General features: G+C 34.0%; 1 protein-coding gene across 2 annotated transcripts in view; it reads right to left on the reverse strand.

Annotated features, from left to right (window-relative positions):
• LOC140436291 (sperm-tail PG-rich repeat-containing protein 2-like) overlaps positions 1-19,427 on the reverse strand; it is a 187,744-nt gene that overhangs the window by 144,703 nt on the left and 23,614 nt on the right. For both annotated transcript variants that reach the window (XM_072524997.1, XM_072524996.1), the window contains exon 7: positions 18,267-18,508. In XM_072524997.1, the coding sequence (XP_072381098.1) occupies positions 18,267-18,508 (242 nt within the window). The remainder of the gene's footprint in view (positions 1-18,266; positions 18,509-19,427) is intronic.

The following is a 19,427-nucleotide window of genomic DNA, read 5'->3' on the forward strand; positions in this document are numbered from 1 at the left end:
AGGGAAGCAAAGAAAATATGCAGAAAAAAGAGAAGGTTGTACCTGGAAGAAAAATTAAGTAATATTGAAAACTATTTTGTAAATACCAAAGTCAGAAACTTCTACCAAGAAGTAAATATTGTAAAAATGAGGACAAACATTTAGTAGGAGGAATAGAGGAAAAACTGAACAGATGGGAAAGATATTTTTAAACTACACTAAACACCAATGAAGGACAATATATTCAAATACAACAGTTACTAGAAGAAATAATAAACCGGTATAACAATGATGAAATACCAACAAAAGAAGAAATAATAGACATAATAGAGTTTAAAAAATAATAAAGCACCTGGAGAAAATGACAACATAGCAGAGTTCCTAAAGGGAGGTAGTTAAAGCCTACAGAAAGAAATCACAGAGTTGATACGTAAAGTAAGGGCCATTCTTGTGGCCAAAGCCTACAAGAAGTATGTAAATGTTACTGATTGTAAAAACTACAGGAGTATAGTAATCCAAGACACAACTATATGGATCAGAAATAGAATTAATGCCAACATTGAAGTAAACCTGGGTGAATATCAAGCTGGTTTTAGAGTAAATAGATTAGTAATAGAACCAATTTTTACAATTAAACATAGCTGGATCCTGGCTGGTTCATATGACTTCAATCTATCACTAAACATATTGTTCATTGATTTTCGACAAGCATATGACGCAATAAACAGACATAAATTGTTCGACACATTAAAATATTTTGACTTTTCGGATAAAATAATACAATTAATCAAATCCCTTCTGAATGAAACCAAAAGTAAATTTATAATTGAAGGTCATGTCTCTGATAACTTTAATATCACTAGAGACCTGCGACAAGGTAACCAAGACTCTGTCTACTGTATTTTTTAATCTAATACTTCTAAGAAAGAATTCTATGGGGAAGCTATATACGCATTAAAGGCTTCTACAGACATCAAGGCTTACCATACGCAGGCGACCTTGCTCTAATAACAAGAAGACCAACAGAACTAAGAGAACTTTTTAAAAGACTCGAAAGATCAGAAGGGAGTATATAAAGAGAAAACAATATATATGGGGATAAGAGAGTATAATGAACATTTAGAAGAGTTTTGGAAAATATCTGTCCCAGACAAGGAATATAACATTAAGATAGTTGGACAGTTCGATTATTTGGAAGTAACGTTAACAAATAGAAATGAAGAGACTGAAGAAATCGATAAAAAGAATGGCTAAAGGTAGTAAAAGTGCTGGAACTCTAAATAAGATGCTGAGGTTAAAAAAAGTATCCAGAGGAGCAAAAGGAAAAACAGATACAACGGTTATCCGACCTACGGTGCTTTATGCTAGCGAGACATGGATCTTAAGTAAAACTATAAAACTAAAGGTAGATAGATGGGAGCGAAAGATACTCAGAAGAACATATAGAGGTATAAAAGATGGACATATCTGGAGAAGAAGATCAAATAATGAAATCATGCCAATATAATGACAACAAGAAATTTTAAACATTGCTAAATTTCAAAGACTAATATGGCTCAAACAGTAGCTAGAATGCAGGAAGGTAGAATCCGTATTCTGACTAAACCCTATCAAACTGATGTGAGCTCAAATAAAATGTGGGATTTATACTAATAGTAACTGCAATATAGGAGCATACATGCAAAAACCTATAAATCTATTTTTTAAATTTTTTAACCTGAATATGGATTCATATCAATTTAATAGCCCTCTCTGTTTCTAGAATATAAAATTCCAACAAAAACCGATATTTTTTCTTTAAAATCACGTACAAAGTTGACCAGTTCGAGCAAATGCCGGTTAATCCAAATTTTAAGCAAAACCCGATAAATAATTAATTCGCCACCTATGCTGTTTCGGGCTTCGTATTATAGTAGTAGCATAAACAAAGAAGTATACTTCTTTTCCTATGATAGTAGTTTGAAAATTAAAAACGAGGGGACTGTGTTACCTTAATCACGTTGTCGAAATTAAGGGGGAAAGGATTAAAAGTTATGTTATGTTGTTTATGAATTACGTATTAAGCAATTGTTTACCATAATTGTATTAAGTTTTAACAATGGAAGCCAGTGTGATGGAAAATAGTATAGGAAATAGGAAAAAAAAAATGATACCACGAGGCAGAAATTGCAAAAGCAAAGGAAAGCAAAGGTAACAGGTAAAAAATAAATTATGATGTTCATTACCGAACCCATTTTTTGTTTTAGATATCGTGATAGCGATCTTCATTTGGAAAACTTTACAAGAGTTTGCAAACATAATGGCCCTACTTATCACTGCAATAGCATTGTTGAAAGTGACATTTGAACCATTCGAGCGTTTCGTACTGAGTTGAGTGTCCACCAAAAGAGAGGGCTATTGCTTTTTATAGTCTGCTAAAAGAATCTCCTGAAAATTCCATTACATTCTGCTTTGATATGCAGTAGGTGCAGCCTTTGCCCAAAATTCCTATTAATGATGCGTTTTATGCACAGCAGATTAGTATGTGTGTTTTTTGCTGCGTTGATATCCAGTCCAAACATCCAAATTTTTTTACGTGGAGTGAAGATCAGGCAGGTAGGGGTAGATCAATTGAAATAGGTTCTGCACTTGTAAATTATTTGGATTCTTCAGAGTACGATAATATTACAACACTTCGCCTCTTTTACGACGGATGCGGTGGACAAAACAAAAACTTACATATTATTCATTCGCTGTACTTCTGGTTTAGATTTAAAGCTCCAGTTCAAGTAACAGAAATATTACTTGTATCTCCAGTCAGGGGCCATTCGTATTTGGCAGCAGACAGGGTATTTGGGAGAGTAGAAAAGGTAAGGTAAGTTTATTCTGTTTATATACATTGTTAAATTAAAATACTTATGTCTTCTATAAATCTACACACATGACGAAATCGAATTAAGCCTAGCTGAGGTAAAAAGAACGATCAAAACTCTAAAGAACAAAAAAGCAGAAGGTCCCGGTGGAATACCAAATGAATTGATAAAAAACGGATCGGAAAAGTTATTCCGTATGATACATAAAATGTTTGAGAGAGCACTGAATGGAGAAGACTTACCGGCAGAATGGACCCAAGCATATATGACATCAATATACAAGAAAGGAAATAGAAAAAACTGCGAAAACTATCGGGGAATCAGCATTATATCGTCTATAGGCAGACTGTATGGAAAGACCATAAAGGAAAAATTAGAAATATATATACAAGATAAAATCGGAGAAGACCAGGCAGGTTTCACAGCGGGGAAAGCATGCTTAGATCACATTTACACGGTCGAACAACTAATAGAAAAAAAAAATGGCCAAAAATAGATCGGTCCATCTGGCTTTTATTGATCTTAAGAAGGCATATGACTCAATACCTAGAACCAAGCTATGGGAAGCAATGGAAGACATCGAAGTTCCACGAAGATTAATAAACGCGGTAAAAGCACTCTACAAGAATAACGAAGTAGCTATCAAAACGGGCAATAGAATATGCAGTCCATTTAATAAGACAAAGGGACTACTACAGGGTTGCTCCACATCCCCCACCCTGTTCAAAATATTCCTGGAAAAACCCTGAAACCATGGAAAAGAAAGTGCGAAGGAATGGGTATACCAGTAAGGAACGAATATCTATATACGCTAAGTTTTGCCGACGACCAAATAGTGATCGCACAAGACGAGGATGACCTCAGTTTTATGATGAGAAAACTGGAGCAGGAATATACAAAGAATGGGATGGAAATAAACCTAAAGAAAACTGAATACCTTACAACGGAGAATACAGAAATAAAACAGCTGGAAATAGACGAAGGTAAACAAATCAAAGGAACAGACAAGTATAAGTATTTAGGTTTCATAATATCAAACAAAGGAACAACGGAGGAAGATATAAAAAATAGACTAGGACAAACAAGAGACTGCATACGAAAATTGAACCCGGTACTATGGGATAAGAACATCAGCAGGAAAACAAAGAAAAAAATATATAATACCATGACAAAAAGTATCCTCACTTATCGGTGTGAAAATTGGACAATAAATAAGAAAACCAAAAACAAAATAAGAGCAACAGAGATGGAATTCCTAAGGAGAAGCTGCAGAATAATAAGAAGAGATAGAATAAATAACATGGAGATTAAGAGGAGAATGGGAATGAACTCCGACATAATAGACTACATCGAACAGAAGAGGTTAACCTGGTACGGACATGTCAGAAGAGCAGACCAAAATCGGTGGATAAATAGAATAACAGAGTGGAGCCCGATAGGAAGAAGAAAGAGAGGCAGACCCCGAAGATCTTTCAGAGATGAAGTGTCTTTCAGACGAAGCAATGAGTAGAAGAAACCTACAGAAAGGGGACTGGCTAAACAGGAAAAATTGGAGAAAACGGTTGAGTGAAGGAATACAGTGAAAACTGTGGAAATCCTTGTATATATATATATATATATATATATATATATATATATATATATATATATATATATATATATATATATATATATATATATATATGTCTTCTACATACGTTTACGTTTATAAAATTCACTTAACAACATAAACGATACGCTACTGAGTGTGAGATGAGCACCAAGTTTGATTGATATATCTCTCTCTTACTTGCGGCTTCAATTATCTACTGTTCTTTTCTACTGGTCAGCGTTGTCATTTTATGAGATCCATTAACAAGTCCTCTTTTCTGTTACTATTTGACTGTATGTGACTTATTAATATAGAAGTTGATACAGCATCTATAATCACGACCTGACAACAGTGTTGTTAAAATACAATTATCATTTCTCAGAAATTTGTGACTACATTTTTGATACTAAACTATAGGTATATATACAACAACATAAATATCTGGATAATAAATATATTTATTTAAAAATTGCACGCGAATAACTTTCTTTGAACTAGCCTTCTGCACCACTGAACCTTCCGTCTCTTTCCTCCCTCTTTTTCGCTAATTCCCGTTTATGGTTTTCAATTTTCTAGGAAGCCTTTCGATTTTCACTTTCAGCATGTACGTGTGTGTATACGAAGTTGAAGGGCTCGCCACACGAGGGCACTACAAACCCTACGAGCTTTATTGTGACTTTCGAAGTAATTATACCAGAAACACGCATACAGGTAGGATGCAGAAAGGGTTTGTATGCGTTTAGTGAGCCAAGAAAATATTTTATGGAGGTTAATAATGCAAGCAAAACGAGTCGGAGCGGGAGGAGGAAAAAAGCTCGGTAATTTCAGTAGGTAATTTAATTAGTTCGTCGTGTGCGGTTTTTATTTGTAAAAGGAAAACCTCACGTTTGATCAAATAGATGGAAGTGATGTATGCATACATGATTTGAATCAGATAAAAGCCTTAATGTTTGTTTTATGTAATGGTGAGTGCATGGAAGACACAGGGGTTCATATCGACAAATAAAAAAATAGGAACTACGATTTTATACTTAGAGTTTAATATTACAAAAATTGCTATTGGTTGTTATTAACATAATGGACCGTGTTATAATTAATAGATTAGACGACTAGACTAGACTAGACGAGCACAACAATCTGCTCTATGAAAATGAGATAATACTTGAGAGATGGAGGCAATACATGGAAAAATTATTCAAGGAAGAGCAAGAGACAGAAGTCAGTGTTTCTGGATGTTCAGGACCAGAAATAACGCTCAGTGAAGTAACATATGCAATAAAAAGACTAAAAACCAACAAAGCACCTGGACCTGATAACATACAAGCTGAAATATTGAAACTATTTAAAAGCAACCAAATCAAAATCCTAACGAGTCTACTGAACAAAATCTATGAAACTGCAGAATTTCCTACAGATTGGCTAGTTTCCATCTTGATTGCAGATGCTCTGATTACAGAATTATAAGCTTAATGTGCCATGCAGTACAAATCCTTCTTTCTGTTATTCACTCTTGCATATATAGAAAACTTGAAGAAAACATTAGCAGTGTTCAGTTTGAGTTTAGAAGCAAACTGGAAACGCGAGAGGCCCTATTTTCCATACAAGTATTGATACAAAGAGCTCTAGACGTAAATTGCGAAGTCTACGCATGCTTTATAGACTTTGAAAAAGCATTTGACAAGGTGCAACATCAAAAATTATTTCAGATACTGCAAGAATATAGTATTGATGACAAAGATGCCTAATTAAAAATTTATACTTACAGCAAAGGGCAAATGTTCGTGTAGACAACGAAACCTCACAAGAATTCACGATAAAATAGAGAGTACGTCAGGGCTGCATTTTATCACCGACGTTGTTCAATGCTTACTCGGAAATGCTGTTCAGGGAAACTATTGAAGGTTTAAGAAAAGGTATAAAAGTCATTGGTGAAATCATAAACAATTTAAGATACGCGGACGGTACGGTTTTGATTGCTGATAATGCGGAGGATCTGCAAACATTAATAGAATGTCTAGTGGAAGCCTGTGACAGATACGGCATGAAATTAAATTGTAAGCGGACCAAAATTCTTGTAGTAAGTAAAAACGACGTAATACAGCACCAATTCACAGCTAATAATGAACCATTGAAAATAATCGACAAAATTACATACCTTGGATTATTACATTACATTTACATGCCTAAATAAGGAATGGAACCACTCAAAGGAAATAAGTCTTCAATCGCCTCAGGAAGATTTTATGTAATATTCACCTGAACATTGATATAAGAACACGAGTCTTGAGATGGTATATATTTTCTTCCTTTTATATAGAGTCGAAGCCTGGACTTTGACGGAGGCAACATCCAAACGATTAGAAGCCTTTGAAATGTGGTGCTATCGCCGCATGCTTAGAATTTCCTATATTCATCATGTTACAAACAACACCATGATCCAACGTATGAATAAAGATCTGGAAATTATGCATATCGTGAAAATCAGAAAGATGACATACTTAGGACATGTGATGCGCAATGAGAAGTATCAACTAATTCAACTAATTTTACAAAGCAAGATAGAAGGCAAAAAATCTCAAGGGCGCAGAAGGACATCGTGGTTGAAGAACATCAAACAGTGGGCAGGAATGACTACCATACATCTATTTAGAGCAGCTGTCAACAAAGTTGTATGGACCAACGTGATTGCCAACATCCACAGAGGATAGGCACCAAAAGAAGAAGATAATTGATGCCAGATTAGATGCAGTGAATGTGTCTACCAAATTAGGTGCCAACGCAGAATCAAAAACCCTTTGTTGTACGTTGTACTTTTGCCGAAAATCGTGATAAACCACCATCAGAAAGTAGATTTCAAAGAACAAAAAGCACACATACTTTTTTGAATAAACAGATATTTTGACACGAGACTTGAAAATTAGGGTGCTTTTTCGATATTAAATCGTTGCAGTATATCTTGGATATAAAAAGGTAAGTTTTAATCAAATGACGTGAAAAAATTTTTTTGTGGCAGGTAAAGACAAAAAACCAAAAACTTTTTTCACACAAATTTTGAAGTTGTGTGAAAAAAGTGTAAATACAAAAGTTGTAGATCTTTTTTACAACTTTGCCACTTAACTTTTTTCCATAGGAGTTGTACTCGAAAATCGTGATAAACCCTTCAAAACTCATCCCCTTTCACTTCCCAACCTCAGATCGTCCGTAAATTATTTTTCCTTTAATTCTTGTTATGTTTTCTTTCATTTTACAATGAGTTTCGTCCTGTCACTTTAAAATATTTTCAAAGACTTACGGCATAAGGTCTGGTCTATTATTCTAATGCCAATTCTAATATCAACGACTTTTTTCAATTAGTTAAATAAATTATTTGTAAAATTTTATGTAAAAAGTCTAAAAAAATGCCTTTTTTAAAAATCTTTCAAGAAAAAAATCAGTAAAAACCTTCATGGACACGACTTTGGTTAAGTGATTTAAAAAAAAATCGTCACGTTATCAATAGTAATACCACTAGTGATTCAATTTTCGCGATAAGTCTGTCGATTTACTTCCAAACGAAACTAAGTTGCTTGAAAACACCACGAGTCCGTAGGACGAGTGGTGTTTTCTTTAAGAAACTCAGTTGAGTTTAGAAATAAAAGACAGACTTATAAGCTAAATTAAATCACGAGTGGTATTTTATTAGACTATTTCATGAACAAAGTGATAGGTCAAAAATTCAGTAGAATGAGAGGAAGGAATTTAATAATAATACATTTGATCTAGGTAACCCAAATCTACCCATTTTTTGAATAATTCACAATTAGTCATAATCATGGAATATTTATTATAACTATAAATAATTTGTTATAATTATTTTTTACCTATAACAATAAATAATTTGTACACGAAAAAAATACATTATTCTCGACTATATTATTATTATGAACGGTGCAATTGTAAAAATTTTGAATAGTATGACCGTTATTAAGTGGATACGAAAGTATTGTTGCTATTATTACTTTGGAGTATTCCTAAAAGTATTTACTATGTTCTGATGATGTTCGGCGCTAAGATGTAAATACGGTTTCATCGAGTTCGAACTTCCATGTCCAGTAATTTTCATAGCTTGTTGTTCACTAATTTAGATTTTCTTGTGTTACTCGGTATATTTTCTTCAATGTTTTGGTTTATAACTTCGTTTGAAGTACCACCGACACGACTCATTTTGACGTATACAGCTACAATAATTTTTTTGGCAAACGTCAAACTTTGCTTTGCGATCGGTATCCATGGTTACGTCGTTGAAAACACGAAGCTGATAGACCAATCAGAATTGAAAGACAGTTGGTGTTTTCGCGATAACACAAGCTGTCTTTGGTTTGTGATTGGTCAGATTATGTGAAAATTTTAAGATGAGTAAAATAGTCACTTACACGACTCTCCCAATTTCGTTTATACTATTTCGTTGTCACCCTTTAATTAATGCATATACTTTAATTTTGACAAGACAAAGAACTCTATCAACCAATTTATAGAAAGTACTACTTTGCTGGTAGAATTTTTAAAGCTGTGGATATTGTTGTGCGTTAAAGAGATATATGTGGTAAATTAAATGCCGAATAACAATTTAAAAATAATAAAAATCGACGTGGTAGAGTATTTTTCTGTCTTTAATAACTCTAGGTATATTACACCGTAACAAGACTTTACAAACACCGTACATAACGATTTATTGGACAATTTCATTCTGGTCAACGAATAAATCCACCTTACAGCTCGCGTTGCTAGTATCCCCTATTAAAATTCTAGACTGAAACTACCATTAAGAATTATTCCATTACCGTACCGACCCTCTTTCCGAATTTAATCTAAATAGGTATTTTAGAATCACCTGTTCAAAGTTAAAATTCAATTTAAACGTATAATGTAAAACCTTTTCTACATACACTTTTGGCGTGGGAAAAGGCAAGCCCAAGCCGTCCCCAAAAAGCCCACAGGGCTTAAGTAAACACCTCTATTTACCTTTTCGGGGCCTTTAGACATACGTGTACGTTACTGTTTGTGGGGGAAAGTTGATCAACATCGATGGGACTTTCAATATTATGATTGTTTTTTGTAGGAAAGAGTCAATAGCCAAATACAAATCTTGAATTCAATCTGTTTTAAGGTATTTTATGAAATAACTTCAAATTTACAATACATATGAAAAACGTGAAAAAAAAAATAAAAATTTCGATCTAATTGTTTAAAAATTTTGTATTATTGTGTATTGTTTACACTTGGCAAAACCTAAGAAGCAACAAAGAAACGAAACTGAAACAAATAATGAACAAGGAAGGAACAATAATAAACGACGATAAGACAATAATGGAAAGATGGAGGGAACATTTTCAGCTGATACTGAATGGAAATCAAGCGAATACAATGGAGAAGGAAAGCCACAACAGGAGAGTATCCATGAGAAACACGGAAAATCCAGAAACTATAGAAAAAGAAGAACTGGAAGAAGCAATAAGAAAGATAAAGATTGGAAAAGCAGCAGGAAGCGATGAAGTAGCACCAGAAATGATGAAATATATAGAAGTAAAAGCAAAAGAAAAATTGTTATACATATATAACCTAATATGGAAGAGAAAAGTAATACCCAGAGAATGGACAAATGCAGTAATTATACCTATATACAAGAAAGGAAACACAAGAGACTGTAGGAACTATAGAGGTATATCACTACTATGTGTAGCAGCAAAAGTATAAGAAACCATAATAGAAAGGAAAATTAGAAAAGAAATAGAACATAAATTAGAGGATGTACAAAGTGGATTCAGGAAAGGACACAACACACAAGACCACATATTCACCATGCAACAAGTAATAGAAAAAGCCTTAAAGAAAAATAAAGAAATACATCTAAGCTTTATAGACATGGAAAAAGATATATGGGAAAGCCTAAAGAAGAAACAAGTAAGTGAAGAACTGATAGAAGCAACAAAGAGTATATACATGAAAACAACAAATACAGTAAGAATGTTAAATATACAGTCAGAACCATTTGAAACAACCCAAGGAGTTAGACAAGGGGGGGAGTCTCAGCCCAGTACTATTCATAAATGTAATAGATGAGATAGTGAAAGAATGTAAGAAAACATTCAAGAAATACTGCATCGGTTGGAACAGAATGCAAATGATAAATGCTGAGATGTGTATATTTGCAGACTACATAGTATTAATTGCGGAAACTGCAGAAAAACTGAAATACAACTTAGAGAAATGGAACATAGAAGCAAGCAAATACAACTTAAACATAAACAAAGAGAAGACTCAAATAATGAAAATATCAAGGAAACAAGGGACGGAAGATCAACTAAAAGTAATGATAGACCAACAAAAAATAATACAGACAAATTCATACAAATACTTAGGAACAGTAATCAACAACAAAGGAGACATCGAGGATGATCTTAACAACAGAATGGAAACACAGGAAAACTATTCCAAGCACTAAATAGAGGATTCCTTAATAACAAAGAAATATCAACAAAGACCAAGATGACAATATACAAAACAATATATAGACCTACAGTGACATATGGAGCAGAAAATTGGATATTAAACAAAAGACATCAGAGCAGAATTCAGGCAGCAGAGATGAAATACCTCAGAAGAACGATAGGAGTAAAAAGAACTGATAGAATCAGAAATAAAGAAATAAGAGAGAGACTCAAAATCAAACCGATACTCGAGTCAATCAAAGAGAAAAAATTGGCATGGTTCGGACATCTAACCCAGATGGACAATAATAGACAATTTAAAAGAGTGTGAGACACCAAACCAATAGGGAAGAACAGAAGAGGAAGACCCATTAAAGAATGGAACAGTGACATCTCGCAGATACTGCAGAGTAAGGGTAAGACTTGGCAGGAAGCACACAGATGGCATCCAATAGGAAGGAATGGAGAAAGTTCGTTAAGAGCTAGGACACCTGAGAAGACTGTCAAATATTGTAATGTAATGAATTGTATTTTAAACGGCCCAACACCGAAAGGTACAAATGGGTCTACTGATTAAGTAAAGTAAAGTAAAGTAAGTTTACACTTGGACTACTTGTCAAATATTCTATACTATTTCGCACAAACTGTGATTTCATATATGGATGCATAATATGCAATGATTCTGGTGAGTACGTTATACGAACACAACTACATAAAGTTTAAATGTTCGGTAAATATCGTTTGGTTCCGTTTGTGGAACCAGTGACAGGAAGAATGACTTCAAGAGTGGACCTACCAACAGTGGAACCAGTAGAAAGATGGAAATAGAAAGAAGCAAACTGGCCAATAAAGAGAGAATTCCAATCAACAGAAGAAGTGGAAAGAAAAATAGAAGAGATAACAACAAAATACAACAAGCTCTGGAAGACAATATCCCTAAAGAAATGACGAACAATTGAGGACTTATCATACCGAATGACCTGAAGGACATCATCAAGGACAGAAACAGCACCAGACGAGCGTTTCAGAGGACATGAAGACAGGAATTCAAGGACTATGGAGACGAACTCTCCGAAGAAATAACAATAAGACTCAAGACAGAAAACAAGTGGCACAACAACATCAGGAAACATAAGAAAACCATGAAAACGTGTGGAAAATGCTGAAAACCAAACGAAGTGGAAAACAAAAGATGCCTTAAATTATAGACCATGAGGGAACTCACTTCGAAATCCAAGAAAAAGTGTATGCAATCGCAAGAAGAATGGCAGCAACACATAAGCAAAACCAAAATATGTCGGATGCAAGAACCATCGAGAGGGTCAACACAGAATATTAAAGAATAAAAAGAAGAAATTAATTTTTAGTAGAGGAAGAAGATTACATCAACCCAACAAAAGTCGCCAAAATCATCAGAAGACTAATAGAAAGCAGAGCACTAGGAACAGAAGGAATCCACAACCTCGCCCTCAAGGAGCTATTAAAGAAGATAATAGTACAACTGTACTATATCTTCAAATACCGCCTGGAAAAAACACATTTTCCAAACAACTGGAAGCACGCCAAAATTATTCTACTAAAACTTATTCTTCTAAGGACGAAATAAGACCGGAAAGCTATAGATCCATTTAACTACTGGAAAGATTATGTTAGGTTAAAAGTACTGGAAAAAATCATCTGTAGAAGGCTGAAGAAGCACGCAGAAAGAAGAAGAATCAGTCAGGTGGGCCAGTTCGGATTCAGAAGAAGAAGAAACTGCGAACTCCAACTAGCAAGAGTCATCAGCGACACGAAGATCAGATTCAACAGGAGACAGAAGACAGGAATGGCCATCCGGGACATCGAAAAGGCATATGGCACGGTCTGGAAGAAGATATTAATCTACAAGATGGACAGACCTAGATTGTCTCATAATTTAGTTAATATATCTGATACATATCTAACTAATAGAACATTTCAAGTTTCAGCCGAATAAAGGCGTCCAGAATTCAAAAAATCCAAGAAGGAACACCTCAGGGCAGTATACTCTCGTCCATTCTATACAACATTTTTGTTTTAGATTTATTAACAGATAAAAGAACAACTACAGCCCTCTACGCAGACGACACGGCGATATATGCAACAGGAAAGGATGATAGAAGAACAGTCCAAAACATAGAAAACCACCTTAGAAGAATCACGGAATACACCGATAAATGGAAGATCAAAATCAGTGCCCAAAAGACTCAAATCATCTTGTTAACTCAGGAAACAAGGCCACCAGTGGTAGAAATAACAATAGGAGGAAACATGATCCAGTCAGAAGAATTAGTCAAGTACCTAGGAGTCCATCTCGACAGAAACCTCAACTTCAAGAAAAATACACAAGCAATCAAGGTAAAAGCAAACACTACTAAAAACTAATACTTCCGTTTATTTTCAGGTCCAGTCCTCTAATGAAGGCTAAGAAGATCCAGTTATACCAAGCATACGTTAGATCGATTATGTTGTACGCTGTCCCAGTTTGTCCCAGTTTGGAGCTCCATATCGAAATCTAACTAGAAAACACTTGAAACAACAGAGTCTTCATGTTACAGGATCATCGATGGATCAACATGGGAAGAACGGATAACAAATGCAATGATCAAAGAAAGGCTCCAGTATAGACCTTTGAGGGAGGTGGTTAAAAAAAGACAAGGTATTTCTTCCTCCAAGCCTCAAGAAGACTACTAGCCAAGACTCGAATCCAGAGGTCGACTCGTCGTTTAGATCGACTACCAAACTGATCGACCATATGATCAGGGTCTAGCCGGGTGGCTGCCAAAGACAGCCAATCAGGAAAAGGTACGATGCCACAAACAATTACCTACAGAAAAAGAAGCCAAAGAGTCCATGGCAGATAAATCCAAGATTCGAGAGGAAGCAGTTCAACCAGTGGGCGGTGCAGAAGCAAAACGTCAAGAAAGAAGGCTACGATATCTAAGTTAAAATATCTTAGGTGTGACATGTTAATTTTATTAAGGGAATAAACGTTTTTTATTGGATTTTTTGATTTTATTTTTTTTTTATTTTTCCGTTTGTGGATTAATTCTGGCGGAACAGTTTTGCACTTTACCAATAGATATACTTATAATATAGTATATTCATATCATATATATTATAATTAATATTACTCTATCGGTACTACCATCTTTATTAATGACAAACGGTTAACACTTATTACATACTAACCTTTAATAATTTAGATAGTACTTAGTTGACGTTGTTACGAGGTCTACATCTCGACATCTAAGTTATCAACTCAATTCTGAACTCAACTCAGACCTAAAGCTGTGCTAAATTCATTGTTTACCGTTTTTATACCGTCTTCTGACGTGATTAGTCAACTTTGTTTTGCATGTGTAAGTAAGGCTACGCTGAGATTGTTTGCAATTAGGCAAACTGAGGTATTTGTTGTAGCTAGACATATTTAATAAACTGAACTACTGTGTGTGTTTCAGATTCTTGATTAAAAACAAATTCCAGTTACACAACGCAATGTATAATATGGCTAACATTATTGATGAATTTTAATATATTAGAAATAATATCACACCATCTCTGTTTAAGATATACTTTTTCTCGGATTACTGTATTGCCTTTCTCCCTTTTGGGAGAAGAGAAATTTTCCAACATCTAATTTTCCAAAAAAAACATTCCGAGAGAGTAAAAACGCCATGTAGTGAAAAGTTTTTATGCAATGACTTATTTTGCTATACATGTCAACTAAATTGATATCCATTTCCATTTTGTTCAATGGTGGTGTACATTGTTTTCAGACAATGATTTTTGTTACAAACCCTTTGTACCACATTATGACATAACTTTTGAACATGATAAAGAATCAGTTATTATTATTAAGAAGTAGAAAAAATTAACAAATATTTTTTTATTTTGAAATTGCAATAAACGTAGAAATAATCCGAACATATCGTCCTCGTTTAATAACTTTAGCAAGCAGACGAGTTCTTTATAAGTATTTTTGTTAACACGTTCTCGGATCTCTTGATTATATAAAATAGAAATGCGTGTTTAAATATATTTGCTACACATTATCAGTACGTTTTGAAACTGTTTTACGGAGGATAATCTTTTTGCTTGTGGACTGACACAAAAATATTTACACATGATATTCACATATTTAGATCCCAGTCTCCCCTAATCATGCTTACCTTGACCAAACCGTCGTATTGAATTTATTAAATTTGAATCTAGTATGACCGGCTGTCATTTCCATAATATATCGACTATGTATAGTATCAGGGCTGCCCGCAAGTCCCACACCAAATCCCTCAAGCAGACCTTCCTACCCCCATATACACCCCCTTAGGCACGTGTTTTCGTAATGAAGTTGATATGTGGTCGATGTTCATATACTTTAATGACGAGACCTCAATCTGGCGATGATTATGACAGAAGCTCGTGTATCTGAGATAAATGTAAATATTTTGATGAAGTTTTTTGCTTACTGAGTTATTGGTCGTTACTACAATATTTATAGACGAGCGGTTTACCCTTGAAAAGATGCTTAGAAACGGAATATGCTGAATAAATATTCCATTTTATATATTTTTTTAAGTTTAAATCTATTTTTTTTTAATTTTACCAATTTTTTAAAATTTTTCTAAAAACGCGTAATTTTCTAGTTATTTGCAATTTTTTGTTGAAAAAATGCATTGTTAGTGATTTTTGTGATTTTTTTTTATAAAAAACTACTAATTGAATTGCAAATCTACAAAAAGCTTTATATTCTTGAAACCTTCACGTACAAGTAAACATATTTTGACAAGGATAAGTGGTTTTTATCTTACTTCAAAAGATTTGAAAAAAAATACAGCTTTTCATCGAGTTTTATGAATTGGGTGATATCTTGCGGAATTAGATCTGTGATATTGAAGCATGTTTAAAATTTCTTTAAATTTTTCCCCTTAGAAAATTACTTTCACGCCACCTATGTCTATATATTTTGCTAAAAGCCTTAAAAATATCCCAAAAGCAACGAGCGATTTGTCATGCCTTTTTTTAACAACGAAGTAGTTCGCCAAATGTTCTCTGCTTTTTTTATCTTTCATTTGTTAAATAGAAACCCTTCCTCTTAACAAAGAAATTAGTTTCTATACCGGCTTACCTTCTAAGAAAAACCGAGATGTTGGTTTTCGATTAAATAATCTTTCTTGTCGAGAGAAAGTAGTTAGGTTACAAATACGACCACACTAGCCTTGTCATTTAAATATCATCTTCGTGTGGCACTCTTCGGCCAATACTTCCACTCTTTTTTTATCCTTAGCTATTCTTAGTAGTCAGTCAGCTAGTCTAATCGAAGTCATTTCCGAGTGGTTCCTGGCAAGCGGTTTGTCTTCATCAAACGGCGGTAAGTGTATTTTCAATTCACCCATTATCCATATATCTTTATACAGTGCTTCCTATATTAACTATTTTCTCTTTTGTCAAACAGACGTCTTCCAATTCGAGGACACGAAGTCGCTTCTGTTTGCCGTTAATACTGCTCTACGATTTACTACTACCTGTATCACTACATATAGTTCTACGTGCTCTTCTGCTTCTCTTTCTTCCCTTTTCGTTCTGCCTACATCAATTTGAGAGATTGCTGATTGAAGCCGCCGTTGTTCGTTACCGTACCTGAATCATCCACGCCGCTTGAGCAGTCCCAATGTACCTGTTGCGAGAGCAACGCTTCAAGTGCCTTTATTATTGAGACCGTTCTACGAAAGACGTCATTAGAGATAGTGCAAGAACTCCTGACCACGGCGCAGTAGACGAAATTTGGTTTAGTCCCCACTTTCATGCAAAACGCATTGTACTATGCACTGTATAATTCCACTTACAATAGAACCTTTCTGCCTTTACGTGAATTTGACTCCGCCTTCGCGCAGCTCCATGGTCAGGAGTGTTTGAACTATCTCTACCTGTGACTACTTGCTGCCGGCTAAGTACGGTAAAATATATACGTATAAATTACGAACAATTTTTCTTATATGTAGGTTATATTTATGATAAATTTTATATAAATATTTGAGGGTGATCAGGATCAAAACAATTAGTAATTTCATGTTTACGCATTCTCAAGGCGTAAAAATCACTTATTTGTTTTATTTCAAGCTATCAAATATTGACGTAGATACAATTATAATATTCCTTCCTTTTTTCCCATTGTTGAGAAAACTACATTATTCATAATTTATTATTTTTTAGAAAAGATATTTTTTGTTGTATTCAATAATAAATTGTGCAATAACTTATTTCGTGCAATTTAACTGTTCAGTAAAACTTGTTATAAAGCATTTACCTTAACTATACCTCAATATAACTTTGTTGATGAACTATTTGCCTTTTATTCTTTTATTATGTATATAAGTTTTTTTGTGCATGGTGTATCTCTTTCATATACTGTTATTGATTTATATTACTATTTGATTTATCGTATAAACAGTGTGTATGTGTCGAAATATTAAGTGTTCTCTCATGTTTTATTTTGTTCTCGCGTGATTATCTTAACCGTACCTTATCTTTCTTGTTATCTTATTTTATATGTTGTAAGTTTCCCTATTTCTCTAAAAATAGGGTGGTGCCCAATGATTTCCGTTCCCTTTATCTTCTAACTTCTCTTCTCTTTATCTTTTAACTTCTCTTCCCTTTATCTTCAGTACTTTTCTAACTGATTCTTTGTATTTGAGCTGTAATAAGAGCCCCGACCAAGAGACCTCTACCAGACTGAAGCCCGAGCCTAGTACAGTTCTTTGTGTAAAGAGGGGAGAGTATCTTTCAGTAGCCGTTAGTCTTTAAAGGATAGAGACTTGGCTCAGAAGTACAACGGGAAAAGATAGACTGACTGGCTGCTCGCGAACATCGAAATTTAAACACTACCAATTGTGCGACCAAGATCAACGAAGAAAGATGACACCCCCCTTTCGATGAAGATGCATTTGAATTACATTAAAGTAATTATTATACAGTTGTTGATTATAGTGTTTGTTCAATAAAATACGTGAAATTCTTAAAATCCTTCACTACAAGCTCTTTCAATGCGTTTAAATTTTTTATGAATTTTTAAAAGAACTTTCAAGTGATGTAGGACTACAGCAACAATTTATTTAAAAAAAAATATCGATAACGTCATTACACTCACATACATGACTCAAAAATAAAAAAGTCATCTGAAAGAACGCAAATTTAGAAACAGAAAATCGACGGGTTTCACGATTTTTCTCTAAAGTTAACTGTTTTCAAAAAATTTATTGCTTTAATTTGCACCAGATTGTATAACATAATAACTAAAATTGCTAATATAATTTATAGTTAAGTGACTTAAATGTTAGTTAAAATATAACATATACTTACTGTTTTACATTGCTTTGAAAACCTATCTACCTTCGATTTAAATATACTACTTGTGTACATTTTGCATGATTTCACATCCTGAATACTATACGTCTGGGGCGAAGGCACATTGAGTAGGTCCTTCGAGAACTCTATCGTTTCTCTTAGAGCGGATTTTCCAAACGGCGGTTTGTGCACAGAATATTCTAGACTCTTTTCCAAATGTTCACTTATTGCGCCCTTGATTGAGTATTCAGCAGGACCTGTTGGAAATCAATCGGTGTAATTATTTCTATACATTAATAGCATACTTGTAAACATGATCGATAAAATGAAAGTAAAAGGGTGAAAATACAAAGAGTTTGTGGTCTAAATTAATAAAAGTATCAGTAAAACAGATTTTCTTTTCTTTTCACTACTATTGAATTAAACACCTAGTAAACAGCGTCTATAGAAATGCTTATATGGTACTCCAATTGATCTAACTTTCATAACTTCTCCTTGATCGGAAATGTTGATAAGGCAATGATATCAATGTCTTCACTTAATTTCTTTCTTTATATTTAAGAAAAGCAACTTGAACTTAATGTCTTAGGCAACTTTAATTCAGTATAATCCCTTTTATCTATTATATTTAATATATGTGCAATGTGTGAACTCCGGAACTTTTTATTCTGAAGAGCAACCGTTAATGCCAGACTTTGTTAAAAGCTTGACAGACGTCAAAAAAGAGTGCAGAGCAGTATTTTTACCTCAAAAATTTTATTTACTGTGTCAACGATTCTATTTACTTGTTCTACTATTGTTGAATGTTTCTCTCTGAAACCAAATTGATGATACAGGAAAAGAATATTATCGTCTTCATAAGTCTTGTCACTATAAGCTTCTCAAATAGTTTAGCAACTACTGGTGAGAATACAATTGGGTTGGTACAATTTTGAGCCTTATTGAAACATTGAAAAGTTGTGTTATCATGACTGTTCCTTTATCTGGTAACTCTTTTAAGAGAGTTCCTGTTACAAGGTCATAGCCTGGAACTATTTTTGTATTTAATCTATATTTAATAGCACTTTTTACTTTTTTTAATAGTGGTTTAATTTATTCACCTGGCTGTTGGATTGCTGCTAAACTTTTGTAAATAGCTTCATCTTCTTCAGCACTGACACAGAGAAGAGGTTGAAA

Source organism: Diabrotica undecimpunctata, chromosome 3 (genome assembly GCF_040954645.1).
Source record: "Diabrotica undecimpunctata isolate CICGRU chromosome 3, icDiaUnde3, whole genome shotgun sequence".
In the NCBI taxonomy this organism is placed as follows: domain Eukaryota; kingdom Metazoa; phylum Arthropoda; class Insecta; order Coleoptera; family Chrysomelidae; genus Diabrotica; species Diabrotica undecimpunctata.